Below are 27,439 nucleotides of genomic sequence, written 5' to 3'. Positions count from 1 at the left end.
ACGCTACGTTCGAACCTGCCGTGAGTGTCAACGACGGAAGGTACCACCGACAAAACCGGCCGGTCTTCTGAAGCCAATTGATCCACCGCAAATCCCATTCCAACAAGTCGGCATGGACTTACTGGGCCCATTCCCGGTATCCTCCATGGGAAACCGGTATATTGTTGTTGCCACGGACTACCTAAGCCGCTATTGTGAAACCAAGGCTCTTCCCCGTGGCACCGCGGCTGAAATTGCACAGTTCTTTGTTCACCACATCGTGCTTCGCCACGGCGCCCCCGTGGTTGTATTAACTGACCGGGGAACCGCGTTTACGTCGGCTCTTACACACGAGGTCCTCCGGCTTAGTGGCACCAGTCATAGAAAAACTACTGCTTACCATCCTCAAACGAATGGACTTACTGAGAGGCTGAACAAGACCATCACAGATATGATGTCTATGTATGTCGACGCTGACCATCGCAACTGGGACGAAATACTTCCCTACATCACGTTTGCGTACAACACCGCCCTCCAAGAAACGACGCGCTTCACCCCCTTCCGTTTGGTGTATGGCCGAGATGCCCTGACCATGCTTGACGCCATGCTGCTCCCGGATTGTACCCCCTCGTCTGCCCCAGGCGCTGACCAATTCGTTCGCGATGCAGAAGCCGCTCGCCACCTTGCTCGACAACGCATTCGCCACCAGCAGACAACTGACGCCCGGCGTTACAACCTCCGCCACAGGGAGGTGATTTACCAACCCGGCGAGCACGTCTGGGTATGGAGCCCTATACGTGTGCGCGGTCGCTCTGAAAAGCTTCTGCGGCGCTACTTCGGTCCCTACGAGGTGCTACGTCAACTCAGCGATGTGAACTATGAAGTGTACCCGCAAGGAGTTGTCCGGTCTTCTCGCCCGCCCAAGTCTGAAGTCGTCCACGTGTCCCGCATGAAACCGTATTACGCCCGTTAGCCCCTCCCGGAGTTCACATTCAGTGCTGCCGCCACACGCCATCGCACTTTCGGTGCCTCCCCACTCTTTATCCCCCTTGCCGGAGGCATCGAGGCGATGCCTCTTGAGAGGAGGGGGGCAATGCCACACTGCGAGCGCCGCCATGCGGCCGAGCGGCATGACTGGGCTCGTGTGGGAGCGAAGAAGAGGACGTTCCCGTTCGAACGCGCGCTGCTGGGTTTTCTGGCCTTCGGATTAACAAAAGCCCTTTTTTTTCGTGCCGCCCTACGTTTGTCGGCGACAATATTGTTTTAATTTTTTTAGGCCTTAGTTTTTTGGTGCCATTTGCGTCTGCTGTCCATAAAAGGAGGGTCTGCTTAAGTCATATTTTTATATATACACATACTTATCCAATTGTTGTGTAAATAAAAATATTCAAGCAAAACTAACGAATAATAAAACATTCAGTTAAACAGAGGTGGTGCAAACTTCATTTTTTCGTACACGTGTACCTCCCTGAGCACTATAATAATGCACACCCATAATGGTAAAGTATATAATCGAATATAGGAGAAAGCAATCACCGCATGCACTATGCATCAACACAGAAAACTCACGCAGGTATCAGTTCTACTGTCTACACCGCCGAAAAAATTGGCTGTGGTTCAGCTCTGGTTAAACGTAGAGTGACGCGATAGCTACAGCTCGCTGGGTGGAACTTGGTCATTCCAATTGCAAAGTCAGTCTTTCGCCGCTCCGTTTCTCTGGGCATTCCTTCTTCATCTTCGTCCCACTTGACACGGCGCATGCGCACAGCTGTGGCAGCTCGGTTTCGCCGGCGCGCCACGCCGCAGGCAGCAGCAGCTGCTCCGCACCATGTGGCTGGTCACGCGACCAACCACGTGGCGGTGCCACCGCCACGCTGAAGGATCGAAATGCTACCGTAATGTCGCTTTCACTAAAAAAAATGAGGCTAAGAAAAGAGCTCTTACTAATTGCTTGCAACAAGATATTTGGCACCGATCGCTTGAGAATATGGTGGCGGTTGTTTTTGCTACCACACAAGCCGAACAGTGTCCACCGATTGGACCTAACCTTTTCCCTCGTGACCTTTTCTCACTGCATTTCCTAAAAAGCTTTCCAAAATATGCCGTCCACCGTAAAAGCTATTATGGTCAAAGTGAAAGAAACTTACTCACACCGCAGGGTAAGAGTCTCTCTCCTCTATACAGGGTGTTTCACCTAAGACGAAGCAATTTTTTAAAACAGGCTTTTTGAGTTAGAGCACCGGTTTTTTTCGACATGGCGTTGTCAGCACTGTGGTACATTGGAATACAGCTAAGACGTGCTAACTAGCAGGCGGGTAATTAATAATAAATAGTTAACTTTTTAACTATTACTTCAGGGCTCCTTAATTATTTAATTGCGCGTAGCCCACCGTAAGTAATATCCATATGGACGCTGTGGCCCAAGAAGTTTTGGCTAGGTCTCGCCAAAAAACATACATGCGCTTTGGAAGAGCTTGCAGGCAAAGTTACCTCTCCAGTGGCCTTAACTGGTCGACATAGCCCAAATTTGTACAGCCACAGCGTCGAGGGTAACCGCGATTTCGAAATTCAAAAAACTGATATGGATATTACTAAAGGTGGGTTACAAGCCTCCAAACCATTAAGGAGCCTAACAGTACTAAATAAAAACTAACTATTTAATATTAGTTAAAACAGCCGGCTAGTTACCGCGTCTTAGCTGTGTTCTAATGTACTACATTAATGTTCATTAATATACTACGCCGGCAGTGCTATGTCGAAAAAAGCGCTCTTATATTTCAGAAATCCTGTTTCTAAAAATTGTGTAAAGGCTTATGTGAAACACCGTGTAAAATTCACATGTGTTTCATGCTTGGGAGTATTTTTTTCTTTGGATCCTCCTTCGAGGCTACACGTCAGTTGTTCGAAATGAAACTGACAGCAAACCTGTGTTCTGGAAGGTAGTAGCAACGAAAAAAAACGTTCAGGATGTCGTAAAAAGGTTTTTCATGACAATGAGCGATTTCTTACGAATCAAAAGTTCGGATTACCAAAGTTACTGCGTAGATGTTTTACCTCAGGATGTTCCCAAGGATGCCAAATTAAAAATTATGGCGTGTTTTCTTTTCCTTCTCAACGTTCAGTGCTAGGGATGTCTACGCCTTCATGAACATGCATGTTTTTATGGCGTATGTTTCATTAAATGTGTGTGCCAAGGAAAGCATATTCAGATCAAAAATAGCAATATCGCGATGAAGTTTGACAAACTTTGGCTGTATTTTGCCGCTAAGAGGAGGAAGTTGGTTTCGAGAACGCTACCAACTTGGAATGCTGTTTGTCTCGGCAACCTTTCACAAATATTTATTCGAAAATGTGATACACGGGAGCCATTGAGTAATCTGACTTGCAGCGACACTTATGCTGAACAACTGACGCTTCTCACAAACGCCGTGAAAGAATGATGTGCGTTGTAATTATGCGCATTGTCAGAGGTGTATATACATCTCAAAAATAGGACTTGTGGCCGGACTCTCTTAGCTGGTTCTTCTTTTGTAGGATACACTACGGTAGCATTTCGAGCCTTCAGCGTGGCGGCGGCACGTGACGGTGGCGGCGCAGCCACCATCACGTGGTTGGTCACGTGACCAGCCACGTGGTGCGGAGCAGTTGAAACCGAACTGCAAGAGCTGTGCACATGCTCCGTGTCAAGTCGGACGAGGATGAAGAAAGAACGCCCAGTGAAACGAAGCGGCGAAAGACTGAATTTGCAAACTTTGCAATTCAACTGAGCAATTTCCACTCGGCCAGGTGTAGCTATCGCGTCACTCCAGGCTTAGCCAGAGCTAAACCACCGCCAATTTTTTTTCTCGGAGGTTCATAAGGTACGCTTGTGAGATTACAATAGACTGAAAGCATGTAATCGTTTTTGAATAATAACTAAGTTTTTGAAAATGACTTCTTCGGGATCTGGTTTCTACAAGCGGGGCTCTCCAACATACGATAATAGATCGAAACGATCGTTATAATAAAGGTTAGAACCTAATGCGGTTAAAACTTGAGCCAGTATTGAAATATTGTTTAGAAGCGTTGCATTTTCGGCCAGTTGGAATTCACTCAAAATGCCGACGTTTTGCACCTATGTGTGTCTCTTTTCATGTCCTGTCTCGTGTGTGTGCACTCATTTATTTCGAAACATAATGGCCATGTCTCCTAGCCATGTTGAATGCCGGAATAAAACACTCCGCAATAGATCTCTCACTGCGTGTGCATACAATGTTCATGTCCTAATGTATTTTATATTTTTTAAAGCTTCACTGCGAAAAACAAAGGTACAGAACTTGTGGAAACATGGTTTTATGGCAAATAAAATAATGAGTCGATTTCAAGCTTTTACTGCACTTGATTACAACCAATTTTGAATCCAGGTGATGAATGCGAATATATGTGCACGTTCTTTGCTGTCTCCGGTCAAGGGAGTTGATTTTTTATTTAAGTAGCAGACTTATCTGTATACTGACCTGTATACAACGGTGTTAAGGGCAATTGGCACGTGAATGTTGTCACCTCTGTTCTGTAGAGCACCGTCTATCTAGTTAGCTGTCTATCTAGTTCTGAACAAGGCAACCAGGGATCGTACTTCGACGGAGGTCAGAATTTACGCCGATTAAATACACGAAACACGATTTTCCTTGTAAGCGCCTGTCACTTTTAAACACTTCAAGAGCGAGAGGCGTGTGCGGTAGCAAAGGGAAAGGCAATAGCCTATCGTCCCAGCAAAAAAAAAAAAAGAACACCACCTAGACTGAAGACATAGCTCCGCACCATGAGATGCCCTCACTGCTCATACTTTTCTTCTTATCCTTCCAGCTGCAATATCGCATAGAAAAAGAGAACCGTGAAGAGCTCTTGAGGACTGGATTCCCTCCCAGTGGTCAGAATGCTGCTCAAAAGGGTGCAGCCATGTTCAAGGCGTGCATTCGCTTGGGCTCCAGTCCCAACAACTCTCAGGTACGAGTATTTAACACATGAACTACTGCATTGCGCTGTCCCGAAGGGCTTCCAGCTTTCAGAAGAGGCTGAGAATTGTAGGAAAATAAAAGCGCTCCAGCTTCAGAATACCTAATTGCGTTACGGGATTCCAGGCATCGCTCAACTTAACTTGCTTTGCCACCATGAGACGAAAGACAAGATAGGGACGGCAATATTTTTTGCTAAAAAAAAAGGCAGCACACTGCCTGGCGAAGATTCGTGAACGTCTTCATCTGCGCAGTGCAGCGCCAGGTAATACGTCTAGGTTCCTTCCTTTTCACTTCATTGCATTTTCGTTTACGGCGTGACTCATACGCGCATACATGCGTGCGGACACCGTGGCTGATAACTCGACGACGTCAAAGGGGGGTAATCGTGCGGTGAAACGTAGATCTCGCGCAATTTGTCTATTTGTTTCGACAAGCGCGGCACTAAACAATGGAAAGCGAAGGCTCATTCTTCTTGACTGGAGCTATCAATTAATTAAAAATTGCGCTTTTGTCCATCAAATAGGCGTACATTTTTAAAACTGTGAACTGGTTTTGAATATATGTTAGGCGACGCGTTTTGCCTTCGCTGCCTCTTAGGAGTACGAGATGTCATCGCAATATCGTCGGAACGGAATATTGTCACGTAACAGTGAAGGCAGTCCGGCCTGCAGGAAGAGAGCGAAAATGGTTCGGAAACGAAACTCCTTATTAGGCGGACTTGTGCGCGCACTCAAAGAACTGAATGACTCGGCGTAGCAACAAGCGTGCTCGGCGGTCGTCGAGCAGTATGGCCGCTGCTCTCGGCCGTGCTCAATTTAAGGCTGATAGCGAACTTTCGAGATAAAGCTTGCAAAGTAACTACAACATTCTGTACCAACGTAAAATCGGCTCCACCTGGATGCGATCAATCGAGATAAATCTGGTCGCGTCTTGCATCACAAACAAAGAGGTAATGTGCTATGCCGGCAGCTTTGAAGAATGAACAAACACTTCAAAGATTCACGACAATAGTATATCAAGATATCACAACTCACTCCATATCCGCAGTATTCCTTATACAAGAAAACGCTACTAAAGTTCAAACGCCGTAGGCCGCAAGGCTTAGCTTCGTTATCTAGGAGCCTCCCTTAACTACTGTCAACGTTCATCAGGCAGCTTTATTAGCTGTAGTGTTCAGCGCCTGGCCGGAATTATTCTGGTCGCAATAAAAAGCTTTGTAGCCTACCTAACTGTCGGGGGCAGATGTAAGCCTGAAAAGCGTTGCACGAAATGTTCTGGACTGGAAAAGTCCGCGCCCGGGTAGTGTCCAGGTTTTTTTTAATGCGATATTTCTAGAGGTCCTGTGTACTAGAAAAGCCAAAATTTGTCCATCCGTGTTTAAAAAAAGGCAGGTAACCCACCGGACACGTGGGGCTGGTAACGACCTACCCACCGAGTTGCCGATGGCAGGTGGCGATGAAATTGTATGAAGTAAATTGACCTAGTTTCAGCGTGCCACCGTAACATCGCGCATCAGCTCAATAGTCGAGACGCAGACAGCGTGTCGAAGAACTGGATGCACAAAACTGATCCTTTCGGGATGTCGGAACGAGCTGCCTGGGTCTCACAAGCCGCACCGGTGGCTTAACCGCTGCACAACTGCGCCTGTAGTGGTGTGAGGACTGCCCGCACTATAAGAATCTATGAAAAATGAGTATATGCGCGGGAGATGTCTCTAATGCGCTCTCTTGTACACTTAAGGATAGGCTTGACGTTGTGCAAGATTTTGCTGCTAAGCATGCGCCTCCTTGACACTCATGTGCTCTACGAGCTAGACCGCGTGAATGATCTTGGCTCCACTCAAAAGTTCTTTGCACTCTAAAAGGTGTAATAAACGTGTCCTAGGGCTAACACTCTGTAGGTTTTTCATAAAAACATTTATGGTGTACATGAAAAATGTTAGAGAGCTCAAGAAGATACTAACTCCACAAAAATGTTCGTGACACCCTTAACGACGGGTTGGTGAAGACGATCAAACGGCGTTCGCCATGAGACAAGGGAGTTACACCTTTAAGGGTGTAAAAACTTTCACAGTGTGCTTCAGGAGCCTCCGCCCTGGGCATCCTTCTTTAGCTGCACTATGCGCGCTGTCTCCTTCGCCTCTATATTGCGGGGGCATGCTCATAGTCTCTCGCTGTGGCATAGTGAGGTGGCATAGTGCTCCTCCATTCTTCGGTTGCCTGAAGAAACATTCAGGACGCGAAACGAGCGGATGAACAACGATCGGAAGACGATGATTTGAAGCACAACGCGAAAGCTTGCCACTCACAACACTTAACGCAGCAGGCTGTCTAGAGCAATGCGAAACGAGGCTGGCTCGTTTTCACAGCCGCTGCTTCAAATCTCTCTGGGTGTTGCAATTTGCCAAAGCTTTTCCGGGTAGATATCATTCAAGCGAAAAGCTTCGCACTTATACGAATAATTTCTGCTGTATGTATCGCCTCGTATTGTTGGACCGCGATTTCTAGATATTGGTCACCTCAGGTTGCATAGAGTGGGAGTTAGTATTACAATTTTATTGAGAATAAGTCTTACATTTTGCATGTGCGGGGTAGGACGAACGTATACAAAACCTTAAAGATGGCCACAACGATTATAATCACATATCTCCCTCCCTTTTGTCTCAAACATTTACTTGATATTGCCGGGATAAGAAAATTTGGACATTTGGCCAAAAGAAAAGAAGGGCCATTAAGGGCGTACATAAGAAGACTTGATATCAAAACCAAATAGTGTAGCAGTTGTGCCTGCTGAACATTTTCCCGTGCAGTTCTGTGCAAGACTTTTGTTAACGGCATGGTGCTAACTAGGAACACATACTAACTAGGAACACATCGAAGTCTGGCATCCGGATGGCACGGTGGGCGCTTGGCCGCCAAGAAGAGCTATTCCTTTCTTTTTTTTAAGTTTCCAACTTTCTGTTCGCCGTCGCAAGCGCAACTCAAGCAATCACTTCTCACGTTTCCCTCTGTGCTTTTCGCATTTTCAAAAACAAGCTTTGCTCTGCTTTGGCTGACTACATAAGCCGTGCTCCTTCCGGTCGACATATTATTTTCATTGGGCACACGGCAAAAGTAGCGAAAATCGCAACTAGCATTGAATGCTTCCTGTAGCAGGAAGAAGCTTCCTTTTTCGGGTGCACAGGTGCAGGCTGAGCCTACTCGCTTTATACCTGACGCATTAGAGAAATACAGAGGCATGGATTCAAGACTACTTGCTCTTACGTGGTTTTCTTGCTAACTCATGCGCAGGTAGAATCCCTCAAGCCGTTCTTTCGTGCCCTGGACTTAGACATCTCGAACATGCCTTTCGACCCGGACTTCGACGTTGTGGACCGGATGGTGCAGCTGACCTTGGTGTATGGACTGCCAGCAATAATGTATCTCAACTACTTCAACGGCTCAGAATTTTTTCTGGTGGTGCGTAAGCTTCCAGTCTTTTACGAAAGCTGTTTTAACTTTTTTTTAAAGCGAAATTTATTGCCCCAGGGCATCAATGATGGGTGAAGGTGTGATGAATGATGTAGTAGAGATGAAATGAATGGAAAAAGATTAGCTGATTTGATGAAGTCCAGTAGAGAACGATGGTACGGTCCCTGCGTCCAGGCAATGTATGAAGCAGGGTTGCTTCGTGAAAGACCTGCTACCCTGCTTCATGCATTGCCTGGACGCAGGGACCGTACCATCGTTCTCTACTGGACTTCATGAAATCAGCTAACCTTTTTCCATTCATTTATTCTCTACTACATCATTTAACTTTGTTTTAACCTTGGCCTCTGTGAACAGGCTCCACGTGCAGAAATCCGCGCTCCTGATTTGTTCCAAAGTCCCAAGTTGACTGAATGTAACGGTACACGCGGACATTAGGTAGACTCGGCCCGGTTGCTTGTTTGAAATGGCGAATAAGATTAAAATTTATTCAGCGGTTCGACGCACGTTCATCTCGTCAGGCATTAGTTGAAAAAAACTGTTACTCACCAGGTCAAAATCAAAGTTACGTTGCGGAATCTGTACTGGCTGCTTGTTTACTGGATGAATGACGACTAGAGCAAACTACTTGTCAAGTTGTGCTCTTTCCAGCGTTTTGCCAGCTGATGCCATGACCGTTCTCGTGCCCTTGCTAGCAAATTGTACTGGAAGCCAGTATCTAGCATCGAAGATCGCGTTTATGGACCTTGATTCTTCTCTTGAATTTTCCTCTTTCGCTGATGTAGACTGGGCGCAGTTTTTTTCTATCGAACTGGAGCCAATACTGCAACCAAGACTGCGACAACACAGCAATTTTCTTCAAAAAGCGTAACTTGATTGCGTGTCTTGAACTCGAGTTATCATTCATTCATACGACGTCTGATGCAATTAACCCGACGCAAGAGCGATACCACCCATCTGCATGCAAATATTACGCCATAGACTGCGTATTTAAATTTTGACTGCTTGTCCTATTAGCCACATTGTAAACAAGGCATCCACACGGGTTCCGAACGTCATTACTGCTTTGGTTTGGGCTGTGACTGTTATGCCTTTTCTGGAAGTTGAAAACTTATGTTTTCACCCGTAACCTACTGGTATATTGGACGAATCCACATACAGCGTAAGGATGCTCCAGGTATATATTATTCCTCAAAATGGCTTCGCATGTCCAAACGGAGTCGCTTTCTTTCAAGCAAACTCTTCGTAATTTCTGCGTTGCCGTGTGCGTTCATTGCAGTGTGTGCATTGCAATTTTGCTTTTTTTATTCTTTACATCACGAGGAACGAGTGATAGGTATCCACACTTAATGAGCGCGTTTAGTGATTCAACCATTCCTAAGCCTAACAAGAGGAGCATACGTTTTGTTAAGGTAGCAGCGAGGGTACGCAGCTACACTCTTCTTCGAAAGTTCTGCTGATCGTTGGCACTGATGCGTTGGAGAATGCAACGAAGAGGTTTATGTTGTCACATTCGTGAATAGCATTATAAAACTATGCTAAAGAACGACAGCTATAATGAGGTCGATATTGCTTGTTCTCGGGCTCTTTAATGAACCTCAGAATGCTGAATCCTTGAGGCGTTCGAGTACTCCAGGGCACCTATGAAACGCAGCAATGAGTTTAGTCGGTTCCGGCATAAGTAGAAGGCGGAGAAGGCGGCGCCTGCTTAATGTACTATCGCGTTTCTTGCACGCAATATTTGTTACGTTGAAAATTCGAGGTACCAGAGAAGCGTCAATCTCGATCGTTTTGTATGTACAGCTTGAAGGCGGTCATCAGAAAAAAAATGGCTGTGGCTTACCTCTGGTTAACCCTAGTTGAATTGCGAAAGCTTCGTTTCCTCAAGGCGGAAATTTGGGCGAGTTGGTAAGTGTTCATTTTCGCTCTCAGCGCAACACAAACGGGACACAATACGAAGGACTATCACAAACTATCACAAAAAAAAACTTCGTTTCCTCGGCACGTCGTCTACGCAGCGTCTCATTCCGACGCTCTCGAGAACTCAAACCGGTCTCTTCCGCAGTTGAAGAGTCACTCCGGGACGTGACACGACTTCTTCTAGCCGCACCTTCGTTACGACGCTTTTCGAGTCGTGCAGCGCGTTCTTCTGCCGTCTCTTGAGCGCGTTGTCTCTTCCTCGCTTCGTGCTGTCGTTGTTGCCTCTCTCTCGCGCTCTCCATAACGTCTAGGATCCACTGAGGCGAAGCACATATACAGTATTGTGCATTTTTATCGCTGACACTTTAAAAAATTTCCCCGCCTCAACCGCTGGCTCGTTTGCGGTAAAACTGCACACAGAGATTGCGTATTATGGTAACTTTTGTATCGTAGGAAGTTTGACAATGGTACTTACTGAGTTGAGCCGTGCATGATGCGAAAACATAATCGTCTACGTAGAGATCGGCAACCAAAACCCGCCGACGACGCTTTTTCGCTGAAGGGCGGCAGTGGCGCCATCTGTTTGCGGTAGCGCAAAGCGTCAGGACAAGGCCGTCGAGGAGAGCGTTGCAAGGAGCGCGGGCCGTTTGATTATGCCGTTCCTGTCGTTTCGTCTGCTTCTACTGAAGCGCTTACAACATTTTCGACTAATTAAGCGGAAAAATATCAGAACAAATGATTTAACGAGGCTTTACCTTTTAAAGAATATTGTTTGCAATGCTCGCCTCGGCGGCCTTGTCGGGACGGTTTCCACTGCCCAAAACAGATGGTGCCACTGCCGGTTCTCAGCGAAAAAGCGTCGTCTGCGGGTTTTGGCTCGCCGACCTCTCGTAGACGCTTACGTTTTCGCATCATGTGCGCCTGAACTAAGTAAGTACCATTGTCAAACTTGCTACGATACAAAAGTTACCATAATACGCAAGCTCTGTGTGCAGTTTCACCGCAAACGAGCCAGCGGTTGAGGCGGGGAAATTTTTGAAAGTGTCAGCGATAAAAACGCTCAATACTGTATATACCCCCTCCCCGCGAAGCGACACCTCCTCTCCCTCTACCCCAGTGGAGCACATCTGGTGGAGCGAGCGGCGACGGCAGCGGCGTCGACAGCAGCTCCATCTGTTGGAGCGCGGCTGCGGTGTTGCTAGGCAACTGCGGCTCAAGGTCGTTCATGGGACACGCCTTACGGCTGAAGTGCGACCACGCGACGAGCCGAGCTGGCTGCCTGGCTGGCGCAACAAAAAGCACTGCTTGGATAGCAAAGACGATTAAGAGCAAAAAAGGAAAATTTGCAGCATGGATGCTTGTTACACCATTTCCATTTCCTTAGCCCCAGTAGGAAAAGCGTCCTGATTATCGACCACGAGCGAAACGCCGCTTGCGTGACGGAAAGAAGCCCAGCAGCGTAAACATTTTGTTTTCAATGAAAGATGCTGGGTTTTGACTCACTCTGATCGTGAACAAACGGCATAGCCTACACTGTTTGGTCGTTCATGTTCCAGGCACCTCATTTATTGCGCACTTAACGCATGCGACGCTGCAAACCATTAAATGGGAAGAAAACGTGAAAACTACAATGAATCGGTGTCTCATGCCCCGGATGCACACACAGGATTAATGGTACTCCTTGGTTAGGTGCGAAGTAGCAGTCGGAACCGGCTAGAGACTAACAAACCAAGTTCCTGCTCACTGTTGTACTTTACTGTAAACTTATCGCACGAGCAAACGGTTCCTGTTGTGGTTTCATCAAGACAGGGACGTTATTGGGAGACCTGAAGTCCGTTGACTACCCAGCTGACAAGTAGCACCTTCATTGATTTGTACGGTGTGGTACGGAGGGTTCTAACGTCCCGGAGGTGCACACGGGACGTCAGGAACGCCGTAGTCAAGTGCTCCGGAGTTCGATCATCCAGGATTCATCATTGTCCACTGGCATGCCACAATATCCGGCATTTTTCGCAAGCACCGCTACCAAATCGCGGCCGCTTGGGCCGAGTGTCGACCACACAAACATGGCGCCGTGGCGCCGTGGTGCGTGCCTTCAGCTACTGACCACCAGAAATTGGCCGTGGTTGTATCTCCAATTTGTTTAATGCTTGACAACTGTTTGGATTCAGAAGCTGTGCGCACTATGAAACGAATGAGATCAGGCATAAGTGCTGAGAACTATGAAACGAGTGAGATCAGGCATAAGTGCTGAGAGTTGGTTGTGTCCGATCCCGCTCAATACGCCACGGCCCAGACAAAAAAAAATTTCAGGGAGGTGCAAAATCATGTATACCATTTCGGCTCGAAGGCAGTTTATTTCCTATTTTGATCACAACCGTCTTTAACTACAACATATATCTGCGAGTTACATTACGGCAGCCGCTTCGCCTCTTCAGCATGGTCGCACTTTAGCCGTGGTTCCACCTCGTCCGTGGTCGCAGCGCTCGGCGTCATCTGGCGCCGTCCCTCCACCGTTGCACTCGCCGTGGATATATCGTGGAGCAGACGCCGCTCGCCTCGCCAGTTGTGCGCATGCGTAGTAGAGGGAGAGGGTCCCTCGTAGTGTGTATACACATACGGTTCGGCGGAGCGGTAGGCGAGCCGCAGCGTTTGTTCGGCGTCGCGTCAGCGTCTCGTCTACCGGCGTCGTCGCTCGGAGCACGCAGGAGGGCATACGAACTGGCGTCTTCAGATGGGCGTGGAGACACATCGTCGGCAAAGCCTCTCAATTATTCCCTGTCCGTAGATAATCGTCCCATTCAGCGGCGACGGGAACCTTAGGCGGGTGCAAGGGGGACAATAGCAAGAGCACAGAAGGGACGCTGCTGCCTTCGCAGAAACGGGCCGCGGCTTTGGGCCAACCAATCCCCACCTACAAGGTATTTCCGGCGCCGACGCCGAGATCTGGCATCGCCAAATATCTGCGTCTCCCTGCGTCGCCTCGCTCCAAGCGCCGAAATTTCGCCTCTGGCGACGCCAGCAGCCGACACGCTGACGCAACACCGAAGAAACGCTGCCTTGTGCATCCGCCGTTATGGAGTACGATGAGTAGGCTAGGATGAAAGAAGCCAGACTTCGGCGTCGGAACGAAACAAGGACAAGACGGCGCATCGAAGAGACCGAAGAAGAGCGTGTCAAACGTCTCGATAAGCGTCGTGATGACGACGCAGCTAGAAGAGCTCGCTTAGCCTCCGACAGTGAATCCGCGACGGTAGAAGAAGACGCGCCGAGTTTGGCGTCTCTGAAGGAAGCTAGACTTCAGCGTTGGAACGAAACCAGCATAGACAAAGATTAGCCAAGTAAATCATCAGTAGCATTACATCGCTTAACCACAGCTAAACCTAAACGTAGTCATTGCCTGTAGCTCTCGCTACCTACCAGGTTTAACCATAGCTAAACCACAGCCAATTTTTTTATATATATTTACAGATCTTCATTTCAAGAAATTCGCAGTGGCTTAGCTCGGCTATGCCAGGATATACGTAGCGAAATGTAAGGCATAGCTTGGTTAGTCTTGGTTAATCTTGATTGCAAGTCCAGGTTAGCCTGGTTGTCTGGCTAGTTCGTCACGTGGTTCGTCACGCGGTTGGCCACATGACCAGTCACGTCGTTCGTCACGTGCTGCGGTGCGACCACGGTGGGAATACGAGCACGGCGAAACTGCGAGTTCCTGGCCAATGCAGCTTTCTCTACAAAACCGTTAGAGATACATGACTGCGGTCCGTGCATGTGGAATGTGCTGCAAGGCAGGCATTATGCATATCACAAAGCCCACTTAATGACTATTAAGTATCTACAGTCAACTAATTATATTTAAACTTTTGATTGCAGGGCGCATGAATACATTGCGAAACTTGAGGCCATGAAAATTGAAGACGAGAGGAGTTTTAAATTTTCTGTGTCGGCACTGTGGCCGTAAATATCGAGCGTAAATATAAGCTTTCGAGAGCTCGTATAGTTGGCTTTTCTTTGTTGCACATTTTAAATTAGCGTTTCTGCGCTTGGTATTGTCGGTGAAATCACGCTAACTGCTTCTACATCATAAATTTCACGAGCTGCATGTTTATTTGCCGCTTTAGAAGTACAAAGTACAAGCGATGCCATTTCGTCAATACGGAACGCGGAAATGCGACTAAATACGCTATCAAAGGCACATTTTTCACCTTCGATATTTCGAACCCCACAGCAGGTACAGAAAATTTGAAACTAGGCTGGTCTTCTATGTTGTCAGTCCCGAATTTCATTGTATAACTTTGCGTCTTTCAAGAAAAAAAATTAAAAACTTTATCAGTCAAATTTATTAAATTATTTCCACATTACTTGAGCTCTATCACGTGCATAATGACCCCCTTGCTGTAAATTTACCTACACAGACTAGACCACCGTATCTATAACAATCTTAAAAATAAAAATTTGTGAAGATTACAAAGACAAACCAGATGTATGTGATTATTTGAAAGAAATACATACGAATATAGCATGAATCAATACACCATTTAAAATAAATACGTCTTAAGTCTCGAAAAGAAAACGAATATGGCTAGGTCTATTTTCTAGATCGTGTCCCGTCAGCGTATGCTTGTGGCTACATAGTTCATTCAATGAAATGTGAGTTCCAATCCGATTGTGGCATTCGCATTTTGACTGAGACATTAGGCAAAAAATTTCACGTATTGACGTTTCATTAAGGTAACGCGGATTTATTCCTACAGTCTTTCCCGTTGATAATCACTAGTTTGACGCGTGCAAATAAGCCGAAACATCACCAAGTTTGAAAACAAAAATTTACCTTGATAACCAAAGTTTTAGAAGACAAAAGCGAGCCTTTTCCTGCCATGAGAAATGTTTCCTATTGGTTGGTTTAGTGCAATGCAGGCTAACATTATTTAAACACTTTAACAGGTTTAGTAGACTAACACTGGTTAACAATAACTCGTAACAGTGGATCAATTTCCAGTAAAGAAAATAAACTCATGGTCGATTCTTTTTTGCCTTTAACACGGGTCCATTACTAAAACTTAGTGGAATGGCTGAGGCAACTCAACACCGCTTCATGATAGGTACTCGATACTCTGCACATATATGTAGCAACATATTGTACCCTGCTGCTCACAGCACCACAATTTTTCGCACGTTTTCCTCGCGATGTGCGTCATTTTGCGCCGCTATAGAGCGCTCCTGCTTCAGCTTGAGAAAACTCTTAACACGCTAGAGTGGCTAGGATTTGTCTTATCATCATTTCAATGTGCGTCTTGCATGTCACAACACAGCGACTTTCTGACGCTTTTCCTGAACGACGCAAATAGAACATCTAAAAGAACAGTATGGTAGTCCACATTATACAATGTGTTCACCAAAGACTTTACATAGGCTTTAAAAATATACTTTTTTGTGTTAGCAGAGCGCTTTTCCGACAGAACAAGGTCAGGGGTGTAGTACACCAGAATACAGTTATGAAGTTCTTAAGCAGGCTGGTTAACTAATATTGAATAGTTAACTTTTTACTGTTACTGTTAGGCTCCGTAATTATTGAGCGGCGTGCGGCATACCGTCAGAAATGTCCATATTTTTTTATAATTTAAAAAACACGGTCACCCTCGGCTCTCTGACCCCATAAATATAGACTGTTTCCAATGAGTTTCGTGCGCTGGAGAGGTTGCTTTGCCTGCAAGCTTCTCGAAAGCTCGTGTATTTTGGCACGATGTGGCCAAATTTTCTTGGTCCACACCGCCGAGGGTAACCGCGTTTTCGAAACTCTAACAATTCAGATGTACTACAGCGCTGACAATGATAACCCAAAAAAAATGCTCTTCTAAATCAAAAAGCCTATTTTTAAAAATTGTTTAGTCTTACAAGAAACGCCCTGTATAATGTTTGAGGTGGTCGCTCTGTCGTCGATGTGACTAAAATAGTGTGGCGTCATAGTCGTCTTGTAGGCCTGTGAGGCGAAACGACGTTTTTAACCGTGGCGCGTGGGAAAGATATGGACACTGGTGCCGTACTTCAATGAGTCAATGAACCAAATCAATAAAATCTATGAATCTTTAAAGCAATCAATGAATCAAATCAGTTTTATTCACGCGGTTAGTAAAAAATACATGCGAATCATTTGGGCCCTTAGCCTTCTCTGTAAGACTTGGGCCCAAGCAAAAAATGCTGAAATAATTGTAGCGAGACAACTCAGTATTATACACCAGATTCATGTACAACAGTTATGCATAGTTATGTAAAAAGGAAAGCGATATACTCAACAAATTATACAATAGCGTCGAGAACAAAAAAAAATGATATGCATTCAACAAAAACACTGTCTAATAATGGAGTCGATTATTGATTACTTCGGAAATTTGAATATTCCGGCGATTGAATACGAAACTATAATTAAATTAGCAGGCGGTTGATTCCAAATTATAGCAGTGGCACAGGCAATAGTTCTTTTACCCCACACATTGTTAACAACTGGATGGTTAAAACAACAATTAAAATAAGTTGGACGATATCGGTAAATGAAGACAGATGGTGACAGTAGCACGGTATAGTTTAGTATGTTTGTAGCCGCTCAAGCAAGTTTGAAATCCCGCGTAGCAAAGAAGGGTATAATGCCTAAGTCACAAAAAACGAAGCGGATCTCTCCGTGTGTTTACTATCTGTTTTTATACGAAGGGCTCTTTTTTCGTTACACGACCATTTGGTTTAAGTGCTTGTTATACGTAAGTCCGCAATACTCTAGACGTTAAGTCATATTGTTTAGAAAAAGGCAATGATACAAAAATTTCAATGTGCAAAGCGAAAATAACTTTCTAGCTTTCATCAGGAGAAAGCAAGCCCGTCTCGATTTACGGCTTACACAAATTATGTGAGGAATGGAATTTAAAGCTCAATCTTGAGTTACACCAGAATATACCTGTTGACCGAAGCGTTCGAGGGGGTTTGTTTCTCTTCCTAACTCAGTTAAGCTGTTTGAGTTTCTATATGAACTGGAGAAAACAATGTATTTAGTCTTTGAGGTGTGTAGTGTTAATTTATTTTGTCCAAACCACTGGCAAATCAGAGAAAATCACTCATAGCGTGCATTTAGATTATATTAAGTTCCTGACTAGAGAAGAGAATGGCTCCATAATCCGCATACATAATAGTCTGCAGAAAACATTACGCATAGGAGTGTCCACCCTTGTATCTCGAGCTGCGTAATTCCACCTATGTGAAACACCTTGGGTATCTACATTGTCGACACTAAGCAGCTCCGTGACGTACTGTGTAACGATTGTAGATAATTCTTGTTTTGAAGTCGTTGTTAGAGTTACGATGATGCCCTCAGAGCGTGTCCTCTGAAGAGCTCCTGTTGGAACAGAGAGAAAAACCGTTCGTTGAAAAGCACAGAGTTTAGCCAGCAGGAAAATTTAGGATTGCACTTAAGTCTGCTCATGAGCGAAAATGTGAAATCCTTTCCCTGTCCTCTCTTTCTCGCTCCATTTTTCATCTTTCTCCTTTATTTTCGATATTTTTATTTTTGTCTTTTATTCTTATTTTTGTTCCCTGTATTTTTTGTTGTGTTTTTCGTTTCCTTTCATTATTTTTATTTTATTTTCTTGTTCGTTTATTTTTCTGTTTTTTTTTGTTTCAAATTCATTTTAATTTCCTTTCGCCTGATTGACAAGTGAAGCAGGCATTTCTACACGTTTCCTACGGACAGGTCTTGCGCGCACACATCGAGACAAGAAAGGCTTTCGCCTTAAAATTCACTCACATGCTGCTGTGCGTAGGGAAGTGAATTGGGGGTAGAAACACAGAAGGAAAAGGCGCGAGGAATGAAATAAAGAAATGAAATGTAAAAATCTACTGATAAAAATTTAAAAAAAATGTGCATTGAATTTTGGCAGGGGTATATGAACGAGCCGCTATGAATATTAATTGGGGAAATGCAAGAGTCCATAGTGGTGAGATCTACGGAGTTAAATATTTGAGCTTGTCGACGCAGTAGACCAACATCGTCTAAATGGGCAAAGAAAACGTTCATTGCATGTATCTGATGTGGCTCCATACAGTGTTCATAGTGCGCACGTTCTAAGCAATATTCCTGGCATTCAAACAGAATATACCGCACCGTTTCTATAAAGCCGCAGTTGTCGCACTGCGGTCTGCCTACCTGTCCTTAACGGTACAGCCGGCTGTTTGCGAATGCGGCGCTCAGATTGGGACGATGTTTTCCGGATGGCGTACAAGAGTGGGTGGTAGTCAGTCTATATTTGAGACGTTGATCGATTGAGTGGAGAAATCGGTGACAATGTGAAGGCGAGGTCCAGAGCCGATTCTTTTCTTCTTGGGCAGATACTCTGGCCAATTGGAAGGCATCTGATTTTGTGAAGAAAATCCTGGTGTACTTTTGATGCTGTACACTCCTGCAATGTGCTTGATCTGTATGTTTTTTCGTTGCCTAGAATACCACAGCCATCTAACTTAGAGCAACGCGGACGCCTGCAGCTAAATGTTTTTCTTCCTGCTATATCCCAGATGCGCTTCTTCCCACTGGACGAAACGTGGATTATAAACAATTACAACGCTTTTAGGGACTATCAGCTCCAAGCGGAGTTCTATGCGAGCCTGATCAATCTCTACGACCCGAACCTCGACTCCGCTACACTGAGCACGCATATTGTGGAAGCCGAAAGAGACGGTGAGTATTTCCGTAATAGCCAGTAACAAGCTGCCTCATCCCATCACTTCCCTCAGAGCGAGATAGACCGCCTTCCAGCCAATGGCGTCGGCCTATTCTCATGACACTGCTATAGTGTGACAAAGCCTCTAATGGTAGATGAAAGAGGATAATCCCTTCTCTTTGTGGTCCGCAATAGACCCATCTCCCATTGTGGCATCGCTCCTTGCATTGTCAAGCTAGCGGGTTTATGAGAATAGGGCCTACGCCATTGGCTGGAAGGGGATCTTTTGACAGAAAAAAAGTGGCTGCATTCTTGAGTTGTACCCGACTATAACGCTAGAGAATTTGTGGAGACACTAAATCATCGCCTTAAGGGCATGGCGCAGAAGTTACTGCGTTAATGCCCTTATGTGCAGAATTGGTCATTCACTGCTTAACATTCATATATCCCTGGGAGTCGTCCTACCGACGATGAAACGGACGACGGCGGATTATATCTACACCGGGAACCCTAACGCAGTCACTTTATTATTTTTACCTACACCATGAAATTCGTGTGACGAACGTATGCTTCGAGCCACGTCTAAAATACCGCATTATCAGCATCCGCGTGAATAGGAAATAACGCGCAAACGCTAATATAGTTTGATTTTCGATGATCACAACTCCCATCACGTTTAATGGGGCTCAAAGGCAACTGGAACATCTGGCCAGCGACGAAAAAAAAAATCAATGCAAGGCAATGAGCAGACGTTCTCAGCGACACTATACACTTAACTCAAGCCGGTACTCGCTTAGAACGCTTTGTCATGTTCAGTTCGGATAGTGCCGCCTTTAGGAGACAATATTGCGCGACAGCGTTAAGCTCCTTTTCAGCGAAGAAGCCGACGTATTTGTTGGCGTTTGCATGTCCAGAATATCCCGATTACTCGAGAGCGTCGTACCCAAGCACGGTGAGCTGCGGAATTAAAATATACAAAACTTCAGTTAAATTTTTATTAGAAGGTTGTAGCATGCCTGAATGCCATTATGACAGGTAAGAATGAAAAGTAAACTAAATATTCTCAAATCAAAATTGTGCTAATTAGTTCGCAATTGAGCCCATCATACGCGCAATTCCCCTGCCCTCCAGGTACGTTTGTACAACCTGATTAAAGGAGACCCTTTGTTTCTTGTGGTATGTGGCGTGGTCTAGAATGCGTTCCGGTGAATGCCAATGAGTGCGTGTAATTAGAAAGCGTTGTACCACATAAGGTTGAGGTTAACTGTGCGCGTTATTTGAATTAAATTGGGCGAAAATTTGTTAGGAAACTATGTTGATTTTTATACTAAGATAGGAATCAGAAGGCCCAGTGTCACCGCGTGCCCACCGGTGATACTACGGGTGTAAGCTTTCTCCGAGCGTAGTTCTCTGCGGCTTCTGTGGCGTCAGATGCTTCGTAAATGGATCTTTCACCCGGCGTTGTGTACATGAAAATACCGTGTCCCATAGCGCACATTGGCCGAAGCTGCCCACGCTTCGTAAAATTATACCACAGTCATCATTATTCTCATCATCATCAACATCATAAAGAATGAGGAGGGAAATGAGTGCCACTTTTTCGGCACAAGATTATTTCTGATGAAGATCGGTGCTTAGGGCAACGCGGAAACGCTGTTCGATCCAAATGCAGGAAACAACGGTGGAGAACGGCTCAATTGATTGCTGCGCGTAAATTGTTTACGGTTGCCCTCTAGCTTTCTCAGCTACCACAGTAGCTATCAGTGCTGTATATAAAGAGACTCATGCGCCCTGTCTTGTCAAGTGAGCCAAGAAAAAGATTGGAGATAAAAGGGGTACGACGACCAGCACTGAGCCTTATACGTTGCCGTGCTCCCTCCGTGAGGCCATCCGCGCTGTCCTTGCTGCACTGTTCGATAAATTAGTGACGTCAGCGGCGTCTATGTTGTATGCCGAAGGTTAGGGGGAAAAGATGGTCGTTCTATTTCGCGTATCTCACCGTGTCCGTTGCCTTCGCGCTGAAAGAAACAAAAACGCTGCCTTTGGTGAGGTTTCAGTGCGCTAGCAATAACGATTCTAATCTCTAAAACCCGTTGTCTGTTTGTCTGAAGCCAGCTCGACGAGCAGAAACAAAAACTGACAATACCGCAATTGCGCCGCACCTGGGTTTCGGACCCGCGGCAGCGTGAACAGATCGCCTTCGCTGGCCACTTCACGAACGCAATGCCGCAAACCGATGACTCCTCGTGTTTAGCTGCCAGTCTCTCTCGCGCTGTGCACTGCATGTCGTCGTCTCCATCCGTGCGCAACGGAGCCACAAAGCACCGCTATCGCAGGGTCCTCTTAAGGTGCGTTAGGCCGTTCTAATATTTTATAGGGCGCTAGCAGTGAAGTGCCCAGTCGCAGATTTCCTTTGCCTGAAGCGTGACCTTGAAACCGAGAACTGGTTAGGGGGCTCGGCTACTGATCCGGAGTTCCCGGGTTCGAACCCGACCGCGGCGGCTGCGTTTTTATGGAGGAAAAACGCTAAGGCGCCCGTGTGCTGTGCGATGTCAGTGCACGTTAAAGATCCCCAGGTGGTGGAAATTATTCCGGAGCCCTCCACTACGGCACCTCTCTCTTCCTTTCTTCTTTCACTTCCTCGTTTATCCCTTCCCCTACGGCGCTGTTCAGGTGTCCAACGATATATGAGACAGATACTGCGCCATTTCCTTTCCACTTAAAAACCAATTATTAAAACCAACCAACAATCCGCTGTCGTGGATAATTGATTGTGGCACTCGACTGCTGACCCGAATGACGGGGGTTTGATCCCGGTGGGCCGGTCGCATTTCGATGGAGGAAAAATTCTGGAGGACCGTGCAATGTGCACATTAAAGAACCCAGGTGGTCTAAGTTTTCCGGAGCCCTCTACTACGGCGTCCCTCATAACCTGAGTCACTTTGGGACGTTAAGCCCCCATAAGCCTTACCAAACCGTGCCTCGAACCGAAAGCGAACTAAAATACGACGTGCTGGCGCATGTTATTCGCATTTGGCCAAGTAAGCTAAATCAGCTGTTATATTTTCTCTCAGCGGCTCTGCACCGCCAAAGTGCGACACGCTATACCGGAGGAGCCCGATAAAATTGGTGGCTCAGAGCTTTGGTTGGGTGACCTGTCCCGCATTCCAACCTCAACTTCATTTTTTTTCCCAGTTCTATAAGTTAGGGTCATGAAATTACCACGGATCGACCAATTTGGGAGCTAGTACTGTAGACAAGTTCAAGTGACACTAGCCTGTGTTGTAGGAACCATGTATGAGATTCGAGTACATCTACTAAATTGCATGCTTCTTTCTTTTGAGTTCATTAAGGAATTCATTTTGGTTTGATAAAGCTTGAAATTGTGTTCCTAACAACTTGTTTTTTTAACACGTTGTTTGAGCTGCTCAGGACGCCCAGCTTTTCTCATAGGTCAACCACCCCCCCTCTTAAAATTGGGAATGGAATGCGGAAATTAAATTGCAAACCCTCGCAACGACTATATTTGGCAAGTTTCTGCGCCATGGTGCTCATTCGTTTCTACAGACTGCAGTCATTAGTGAAAATGTTAAAGCTTTAAAAGCTCGGGGCAAAATTGAGCAATTTTCTGAAACGGTGTAACAACAAAGTGCCAAAAAATGATTTTTTTTTTGGAGTAAGTAAGAGAATATTTGGTTGTGGCATGGAGCATCAAAGAACGAGAATCAAACCTTGTGTTTAAGGACATAGCTCGGTCTTGCCCCTCTATTACTGCGTGGGGACTACCGCCTCTCATTCTGCGCCATCTTCGTACAATTCTCCAGTTTCTTAGTAGTAGACAGTTTTAGCTGTGCGTATGCAAGTGCTTGCGTGCGCAAAGCGCTACGGCGCTGAGTGCGTTACGCTGTACGCTCCGAAGTATAGTCAGAGTCGCTCAATACTTCTATTGAGGGACTCTGGTATAGTTTTAGTTGGCCGTGCCGTAGCGTCCCTCATGCGCATGCGTAAGAAGTAGCGCCATCTAGTGACAAGACGTCAAAGCACATCAACCCTTGGTTGATGAAAATTTCATCCGTGATTACTGATAACAATAGGGTGAGCCTTTTTTGTTACATAAAGAAAAAGTATGAAAACCAAAGAAAATGTAAGAACTGACTAAAAGCTACAAAACTGCTGCGCCAGGTGTCGTTACTACGAGGAAAACACACTGCATTTACTTAGGCCTAGGAGCTTGAAAATCGCCAAATTATCTGAAAAGCATGCAGGGGCTTGTTATCGCTTATACCGCTACGTGTGGGCAAGAGTAGGCGAAATAAAAACTAACCGCAAGCTATTGCGTCGGAGAATCCAGTAGCGACATGTATTTATTTCGAAGCGGGCGAGAAGGGCGCCGCCATCTTGTCAACGCTAACCACGCAAGCCACGCAAGCGCCGCAACGCAAAGCCCGCTGGCTAGCATACGTACGCAAGACGCAGGGCTTGCGCTTGCGTTGTGCGCATGCGCACTACCATCACCGCAAACTCCTTGCGTACGCTAAGCCGTTGCGTGCGCACTGCTAAAGCTCTATTATCACGGTTAGCGTCCCTGTACCGTAGGACGGCAGTGGACGAATGAAGCAGAGTACGCTCATGCGCACAGAGAGCTTGCTAGTTGCACCATCGTCTTCTCGGCTGTTCTGCTGACGTGACACAACCCCCGCTGTTCGTCTGCTCGCGCTAGCATCACACTAAAAGCATATTCTGCTTACGATGTAGACCGCATCAGACCACGTGAGCTTTTGTCATATTGCTTTCTTACTTTTCTTTTTTTCTAACACATAAAAGTACTTCTAAATAGAAATTTGCAGGTTGCAAATTGTGGTGTTTATCGTCCCGAAACAAGACATGGGCTATTTGGAATGCCGTGGTGGAGCGCCCATGATTTATTCTTACTCTCTAGAGCTTCTGTGCTACTATGTCCCTTTGTGTTTGTTGCGCTTTAAATGTTAACACTAAGTACCAGCCACCCGTTTCACGCAGAATGTTCGAAATGGTGTCCAGTGACTTGGCATGTTCCTGAGGATAAAATTACTAATTGAGATGAAGTCTAACGTATGTGTGGGATTCGCAACGACGACCTCTCCGTCCCAAGCCGTGCATTCCTAGGACGTTCAGACGGCCATTACGGCCGAACCGTTTGTCGCAGGGAGTTTCGGGTGGTGTCAAACGATTCGTCGTGTTCTGATGCACACGTTTATAAAATTTATTGAGTGATACATCCAGAAAACATACCGGATATAGTAAATACAATAGCTGTAAATCGCAATAGCAGTGCGAACCACTATAGTAGTGCAATAGTACAATAGTAGTGCAATAGTAGTGCAACTATTAGAGTAGTGCAAAGTAGTGCAATGGTAGGGCAATAGTAGTGTGCCTAAGACTGAGGTATGTTCGCGGAAACGTAACATCCGCGGATATTTGCGTTTGGTCTCCTCCCTGTTTTGCTGAGCACACCGAAGTAAACACTTGAAGCTCCCGTAGCTAACGCAACTATTAGAGTAGTGCAAAGTAGTGCAATGGTAGGGCAATAGTAGTGTGCCTAAGACTGAGGTATGTTCGCGGAAACGTAACATCCGCGGATATTTGGGTTTGGTCTCCTCCCTGTTTTGCTGAGCACACCGAAGTAAACACTTGAAGCTCCCGTAGCTAACGCTCTTAAGTAGAACACAGAGGCAGTGTTGGCGGAGTCACTTTTTTCCCAGACCAGCCTCTGACTCGTTTCCAGCTCGGCTGCTTTGCAAAAGTCTATTGCTTGTGAAAGGCTCATTTTTTTTCTCTCTGATAACTTGAGCTCTGAGCTTCTTATCCCTTGTTCCACACACTAGCTGGCCTCGAATGAGTGAGACTCTTCGCTTTTCAAAATTGCAAGCTTCTGTTTTTATCTGTACATACGGCAAAAATTGCCTGAACATTTCTCCTCTTGCTGGACTTGGGAACGAAAAACGTGCTTCTCAAACGTTTCGTTCCGCGGCCGTGTGCAGTAGTTTTCGAATTTCTGACGATGACTGCGTAGTCCTCCTGTTGCGTTGACGTGAGGCGAAATGTGTGAACACGTCGATTGCCTCTTGACCGGCGAAGTGCAGAAATACGGCAGCCATTTCCGCACTCGTAGGTTCCTTGCCTGTTGCCGGGAAATATAGGCCGATGAGCTGCTTGAATTTCTTCTAGTTCTCCGCTACGTTGCCCGACAGGCAGAAGGGTTTCCATGGTGCGTTGTTCCAGCGTTGCTGCCACGACGCACCATTCACACGTGTCGGCTTGGTCGGGTCTACGCCCAGCTCAGGCTGTACCGCACTTCTGGCGCCATTATTGGAATAACAATTCGGTGACATCGTGTCTGACACGGGAAAAACCACTTTATTGTGTTGTTTTTGCGACTGAAGGAAGGATGAAAAGGAAAGTGCACGGGCCTGCACACTAACTCGAGCTGAGCCACAATCGCTGCTACGTGCAGACAGAGGAGAGTGGAAAGACCTAAGAGAAAAGATTGAAAGAACAGGCGCGCGTCGCAACTACCGCGTCCGCCGAAGCGGCGACGCTGGCTAGAACAGATACCCTAGTGCCCCCCCCCCCTTCCCGCCTTTCTGAACGATTTTATAGCGTTGCGCTTCCATTTATACTCTATGGGTCTGAACAGTGTAGGCAGATGAACGCAGCGTAACTCGCTACATATCGACACATCCCTTATGATAATATTCCACGGCATATATTGCTGTAATTCCTTATTAAACTTTTCTATATAGTATATACACGTTTTATAGACTCCATTGCCTTTCTATGAACTTTTCTTTTTGTCTATTCTTAGTCTGTAGGATTTGTATTGATTATAGATTATTCTTTAGGATTTGTCTCTAGAGAATCTGTAAACAGAAGTCTACGGGTAGTGTATACTCTGTCTAAAGAAATTTTTGTAACCGATATATATTTGATATATCATAGAAGAGATGTATTGAAGCGATACGATATATAGTTTAGGAAGTGGTGCTGTTTCTCCCGACTTGCGCAACGTCTCAGGCACTGCACGCTTTCTTTGGTTGCAGTTCGACTATCTCTGCAGAAAACCAATGAAAGCATTACGACGACGGTGGCCGGGTTGTCAAAATATACAAAATATACCGTTTCTCAAGGTACGTCATGATTTCCTTACGCACACAGTTATATTTCATCCTAAGTTCTTTCTATGTGTCGGCACTTGAAAGGAGCTTCCTAAACAGGCTAAGGGTTATAAGTTGAAATTTGTTTGCCTACATCACCAGCCGAACTTTCTGGTCCCTCTAATACACTGGATTAAATAGAGTTACAAAACAAAGAGAACCAATCAGGTCCGAGTTTCAGCTCTGGGGCCGCAACGCCCGCCCTCCGGTAGTGTTCCGTCTTTCCTTTAGAGATTGCTGCGAATCACTATTGCCCACACAAACTTGCCGCTACATACACAACTTTTGTCCGTAAAATTTCGAGACATTTATTTTTTCTCTAGAAATGATTCCCTAAAACAAATGTTGGTGCGTATGTGTAACATCATCTTTTCGGGTTAACCTGAGCTATTCATGTTAATCGCAGTGGCAGCCGCTAGATGGCACCACATGTAGAAAAATATCTTGCCCAAGTCGTCTGCGCATTCTACTGTAAGCGAATGGGGAGAGATGGACGCCCACCTCGAACAGCGTGTAAGCACAAAATTCTATGTGAAGCTTGGCAAGACAGCCACACAGACGTCTCAGCTCCTTCGTGACACCTGAGGCAGCGAGACATTTTCGCGGGCGCGAGTTTTCGAGTGGCCAAAAAGGTACGTTTCGGGGAGAACGTGGGTGGACGACGGCGCAAGGCAGGGGCGCCCTTCAACCTCACGGAATGAAAAAAATGTGGCTGTGATCAGGGAAATACTACAGAAGGACTGCACCATTACAGTCCGCATGCTATCAGATGCTCTCGACATTCGTAAGACAACATACGACCAATTTTTGCGTGAAAACATGGGGAAACGAAAGCTGAACGCCAGACTTGTGCCGCACTCCCTCACACAGGACCAGAACGACACGCGGGCATCAGTGAGCGCTGATTTGCTCTCCGAGGCAGAGAAGGATGCTGCATTCGTCGACGGCATCATTGCTGAAGACGAAACATGGTGTTTTCAATACAATCCTCAAACATATTGGCAGAGCGCCGAATGGCGGTGCACAAGCTTTCCACCGTCGAGAAAGGTGCTGCGACAGACGACAAAAACAAACACGATGTTGATAGTTTTTCGATGCCAGAGGTGTCATACACCACAAGCTCCTCCCACAAGGTCAGATGGTAAATCATGAGTTTTATATCCGTGTGCTCCAACACAAATGTG

The 27,439-nt window shown here is 46.0% G+C and overlaps 1 protein-coding gene across 1 annotated transcript in view; it reads left to right on the top strand.

Moving 5' to 3' along the window:
- The window catches only part of LOC144094880 (neprilysin-1-like), a 79,631-nt gene that overhangs the window by 12,494 nt on the left and 39,698 nt on the right, over positions 1–27,439 (top strand). Inside the window, exons 4-7 of the mRNA XM_077628754.1 lie at positions 4,825–4,965; positions 8,267–8,434; positions 18,917–19,079; positions 26,142–26,228. Coding sequence (XP_077484880.1) covers positions 4,825–4,965; positions 8,267–8,434; positions 18,917–19,079; positions 26,142–26,228 — 559 coding nt within the window. The remainder of the gene's footprint in view (positions 1–4,824; positions 4,966–8,266; positions 8,435–18,916; positions 19,080–26,141; positions 26,229–27,439) is intronic.

This window comes from Amblyomma americanum, chromosome 6 (assembly GCF_052857255.1).
Source record: "Amblyomma americanum isolate KBUSLIRL-KWMA chromosome 6, ASM5285725v1, whole genome shotgun sequence".
NCBI lineage: Eukaryota > Metazoa > Arthropoda > Arachnida > Ixodida > Ixodidae > Amblyomma > Amblyomma americanum.
Note: the sequence above shows the minus strand (reverse complement) of the source record. Positions and strands in the feature narration are given on the sequence as shown.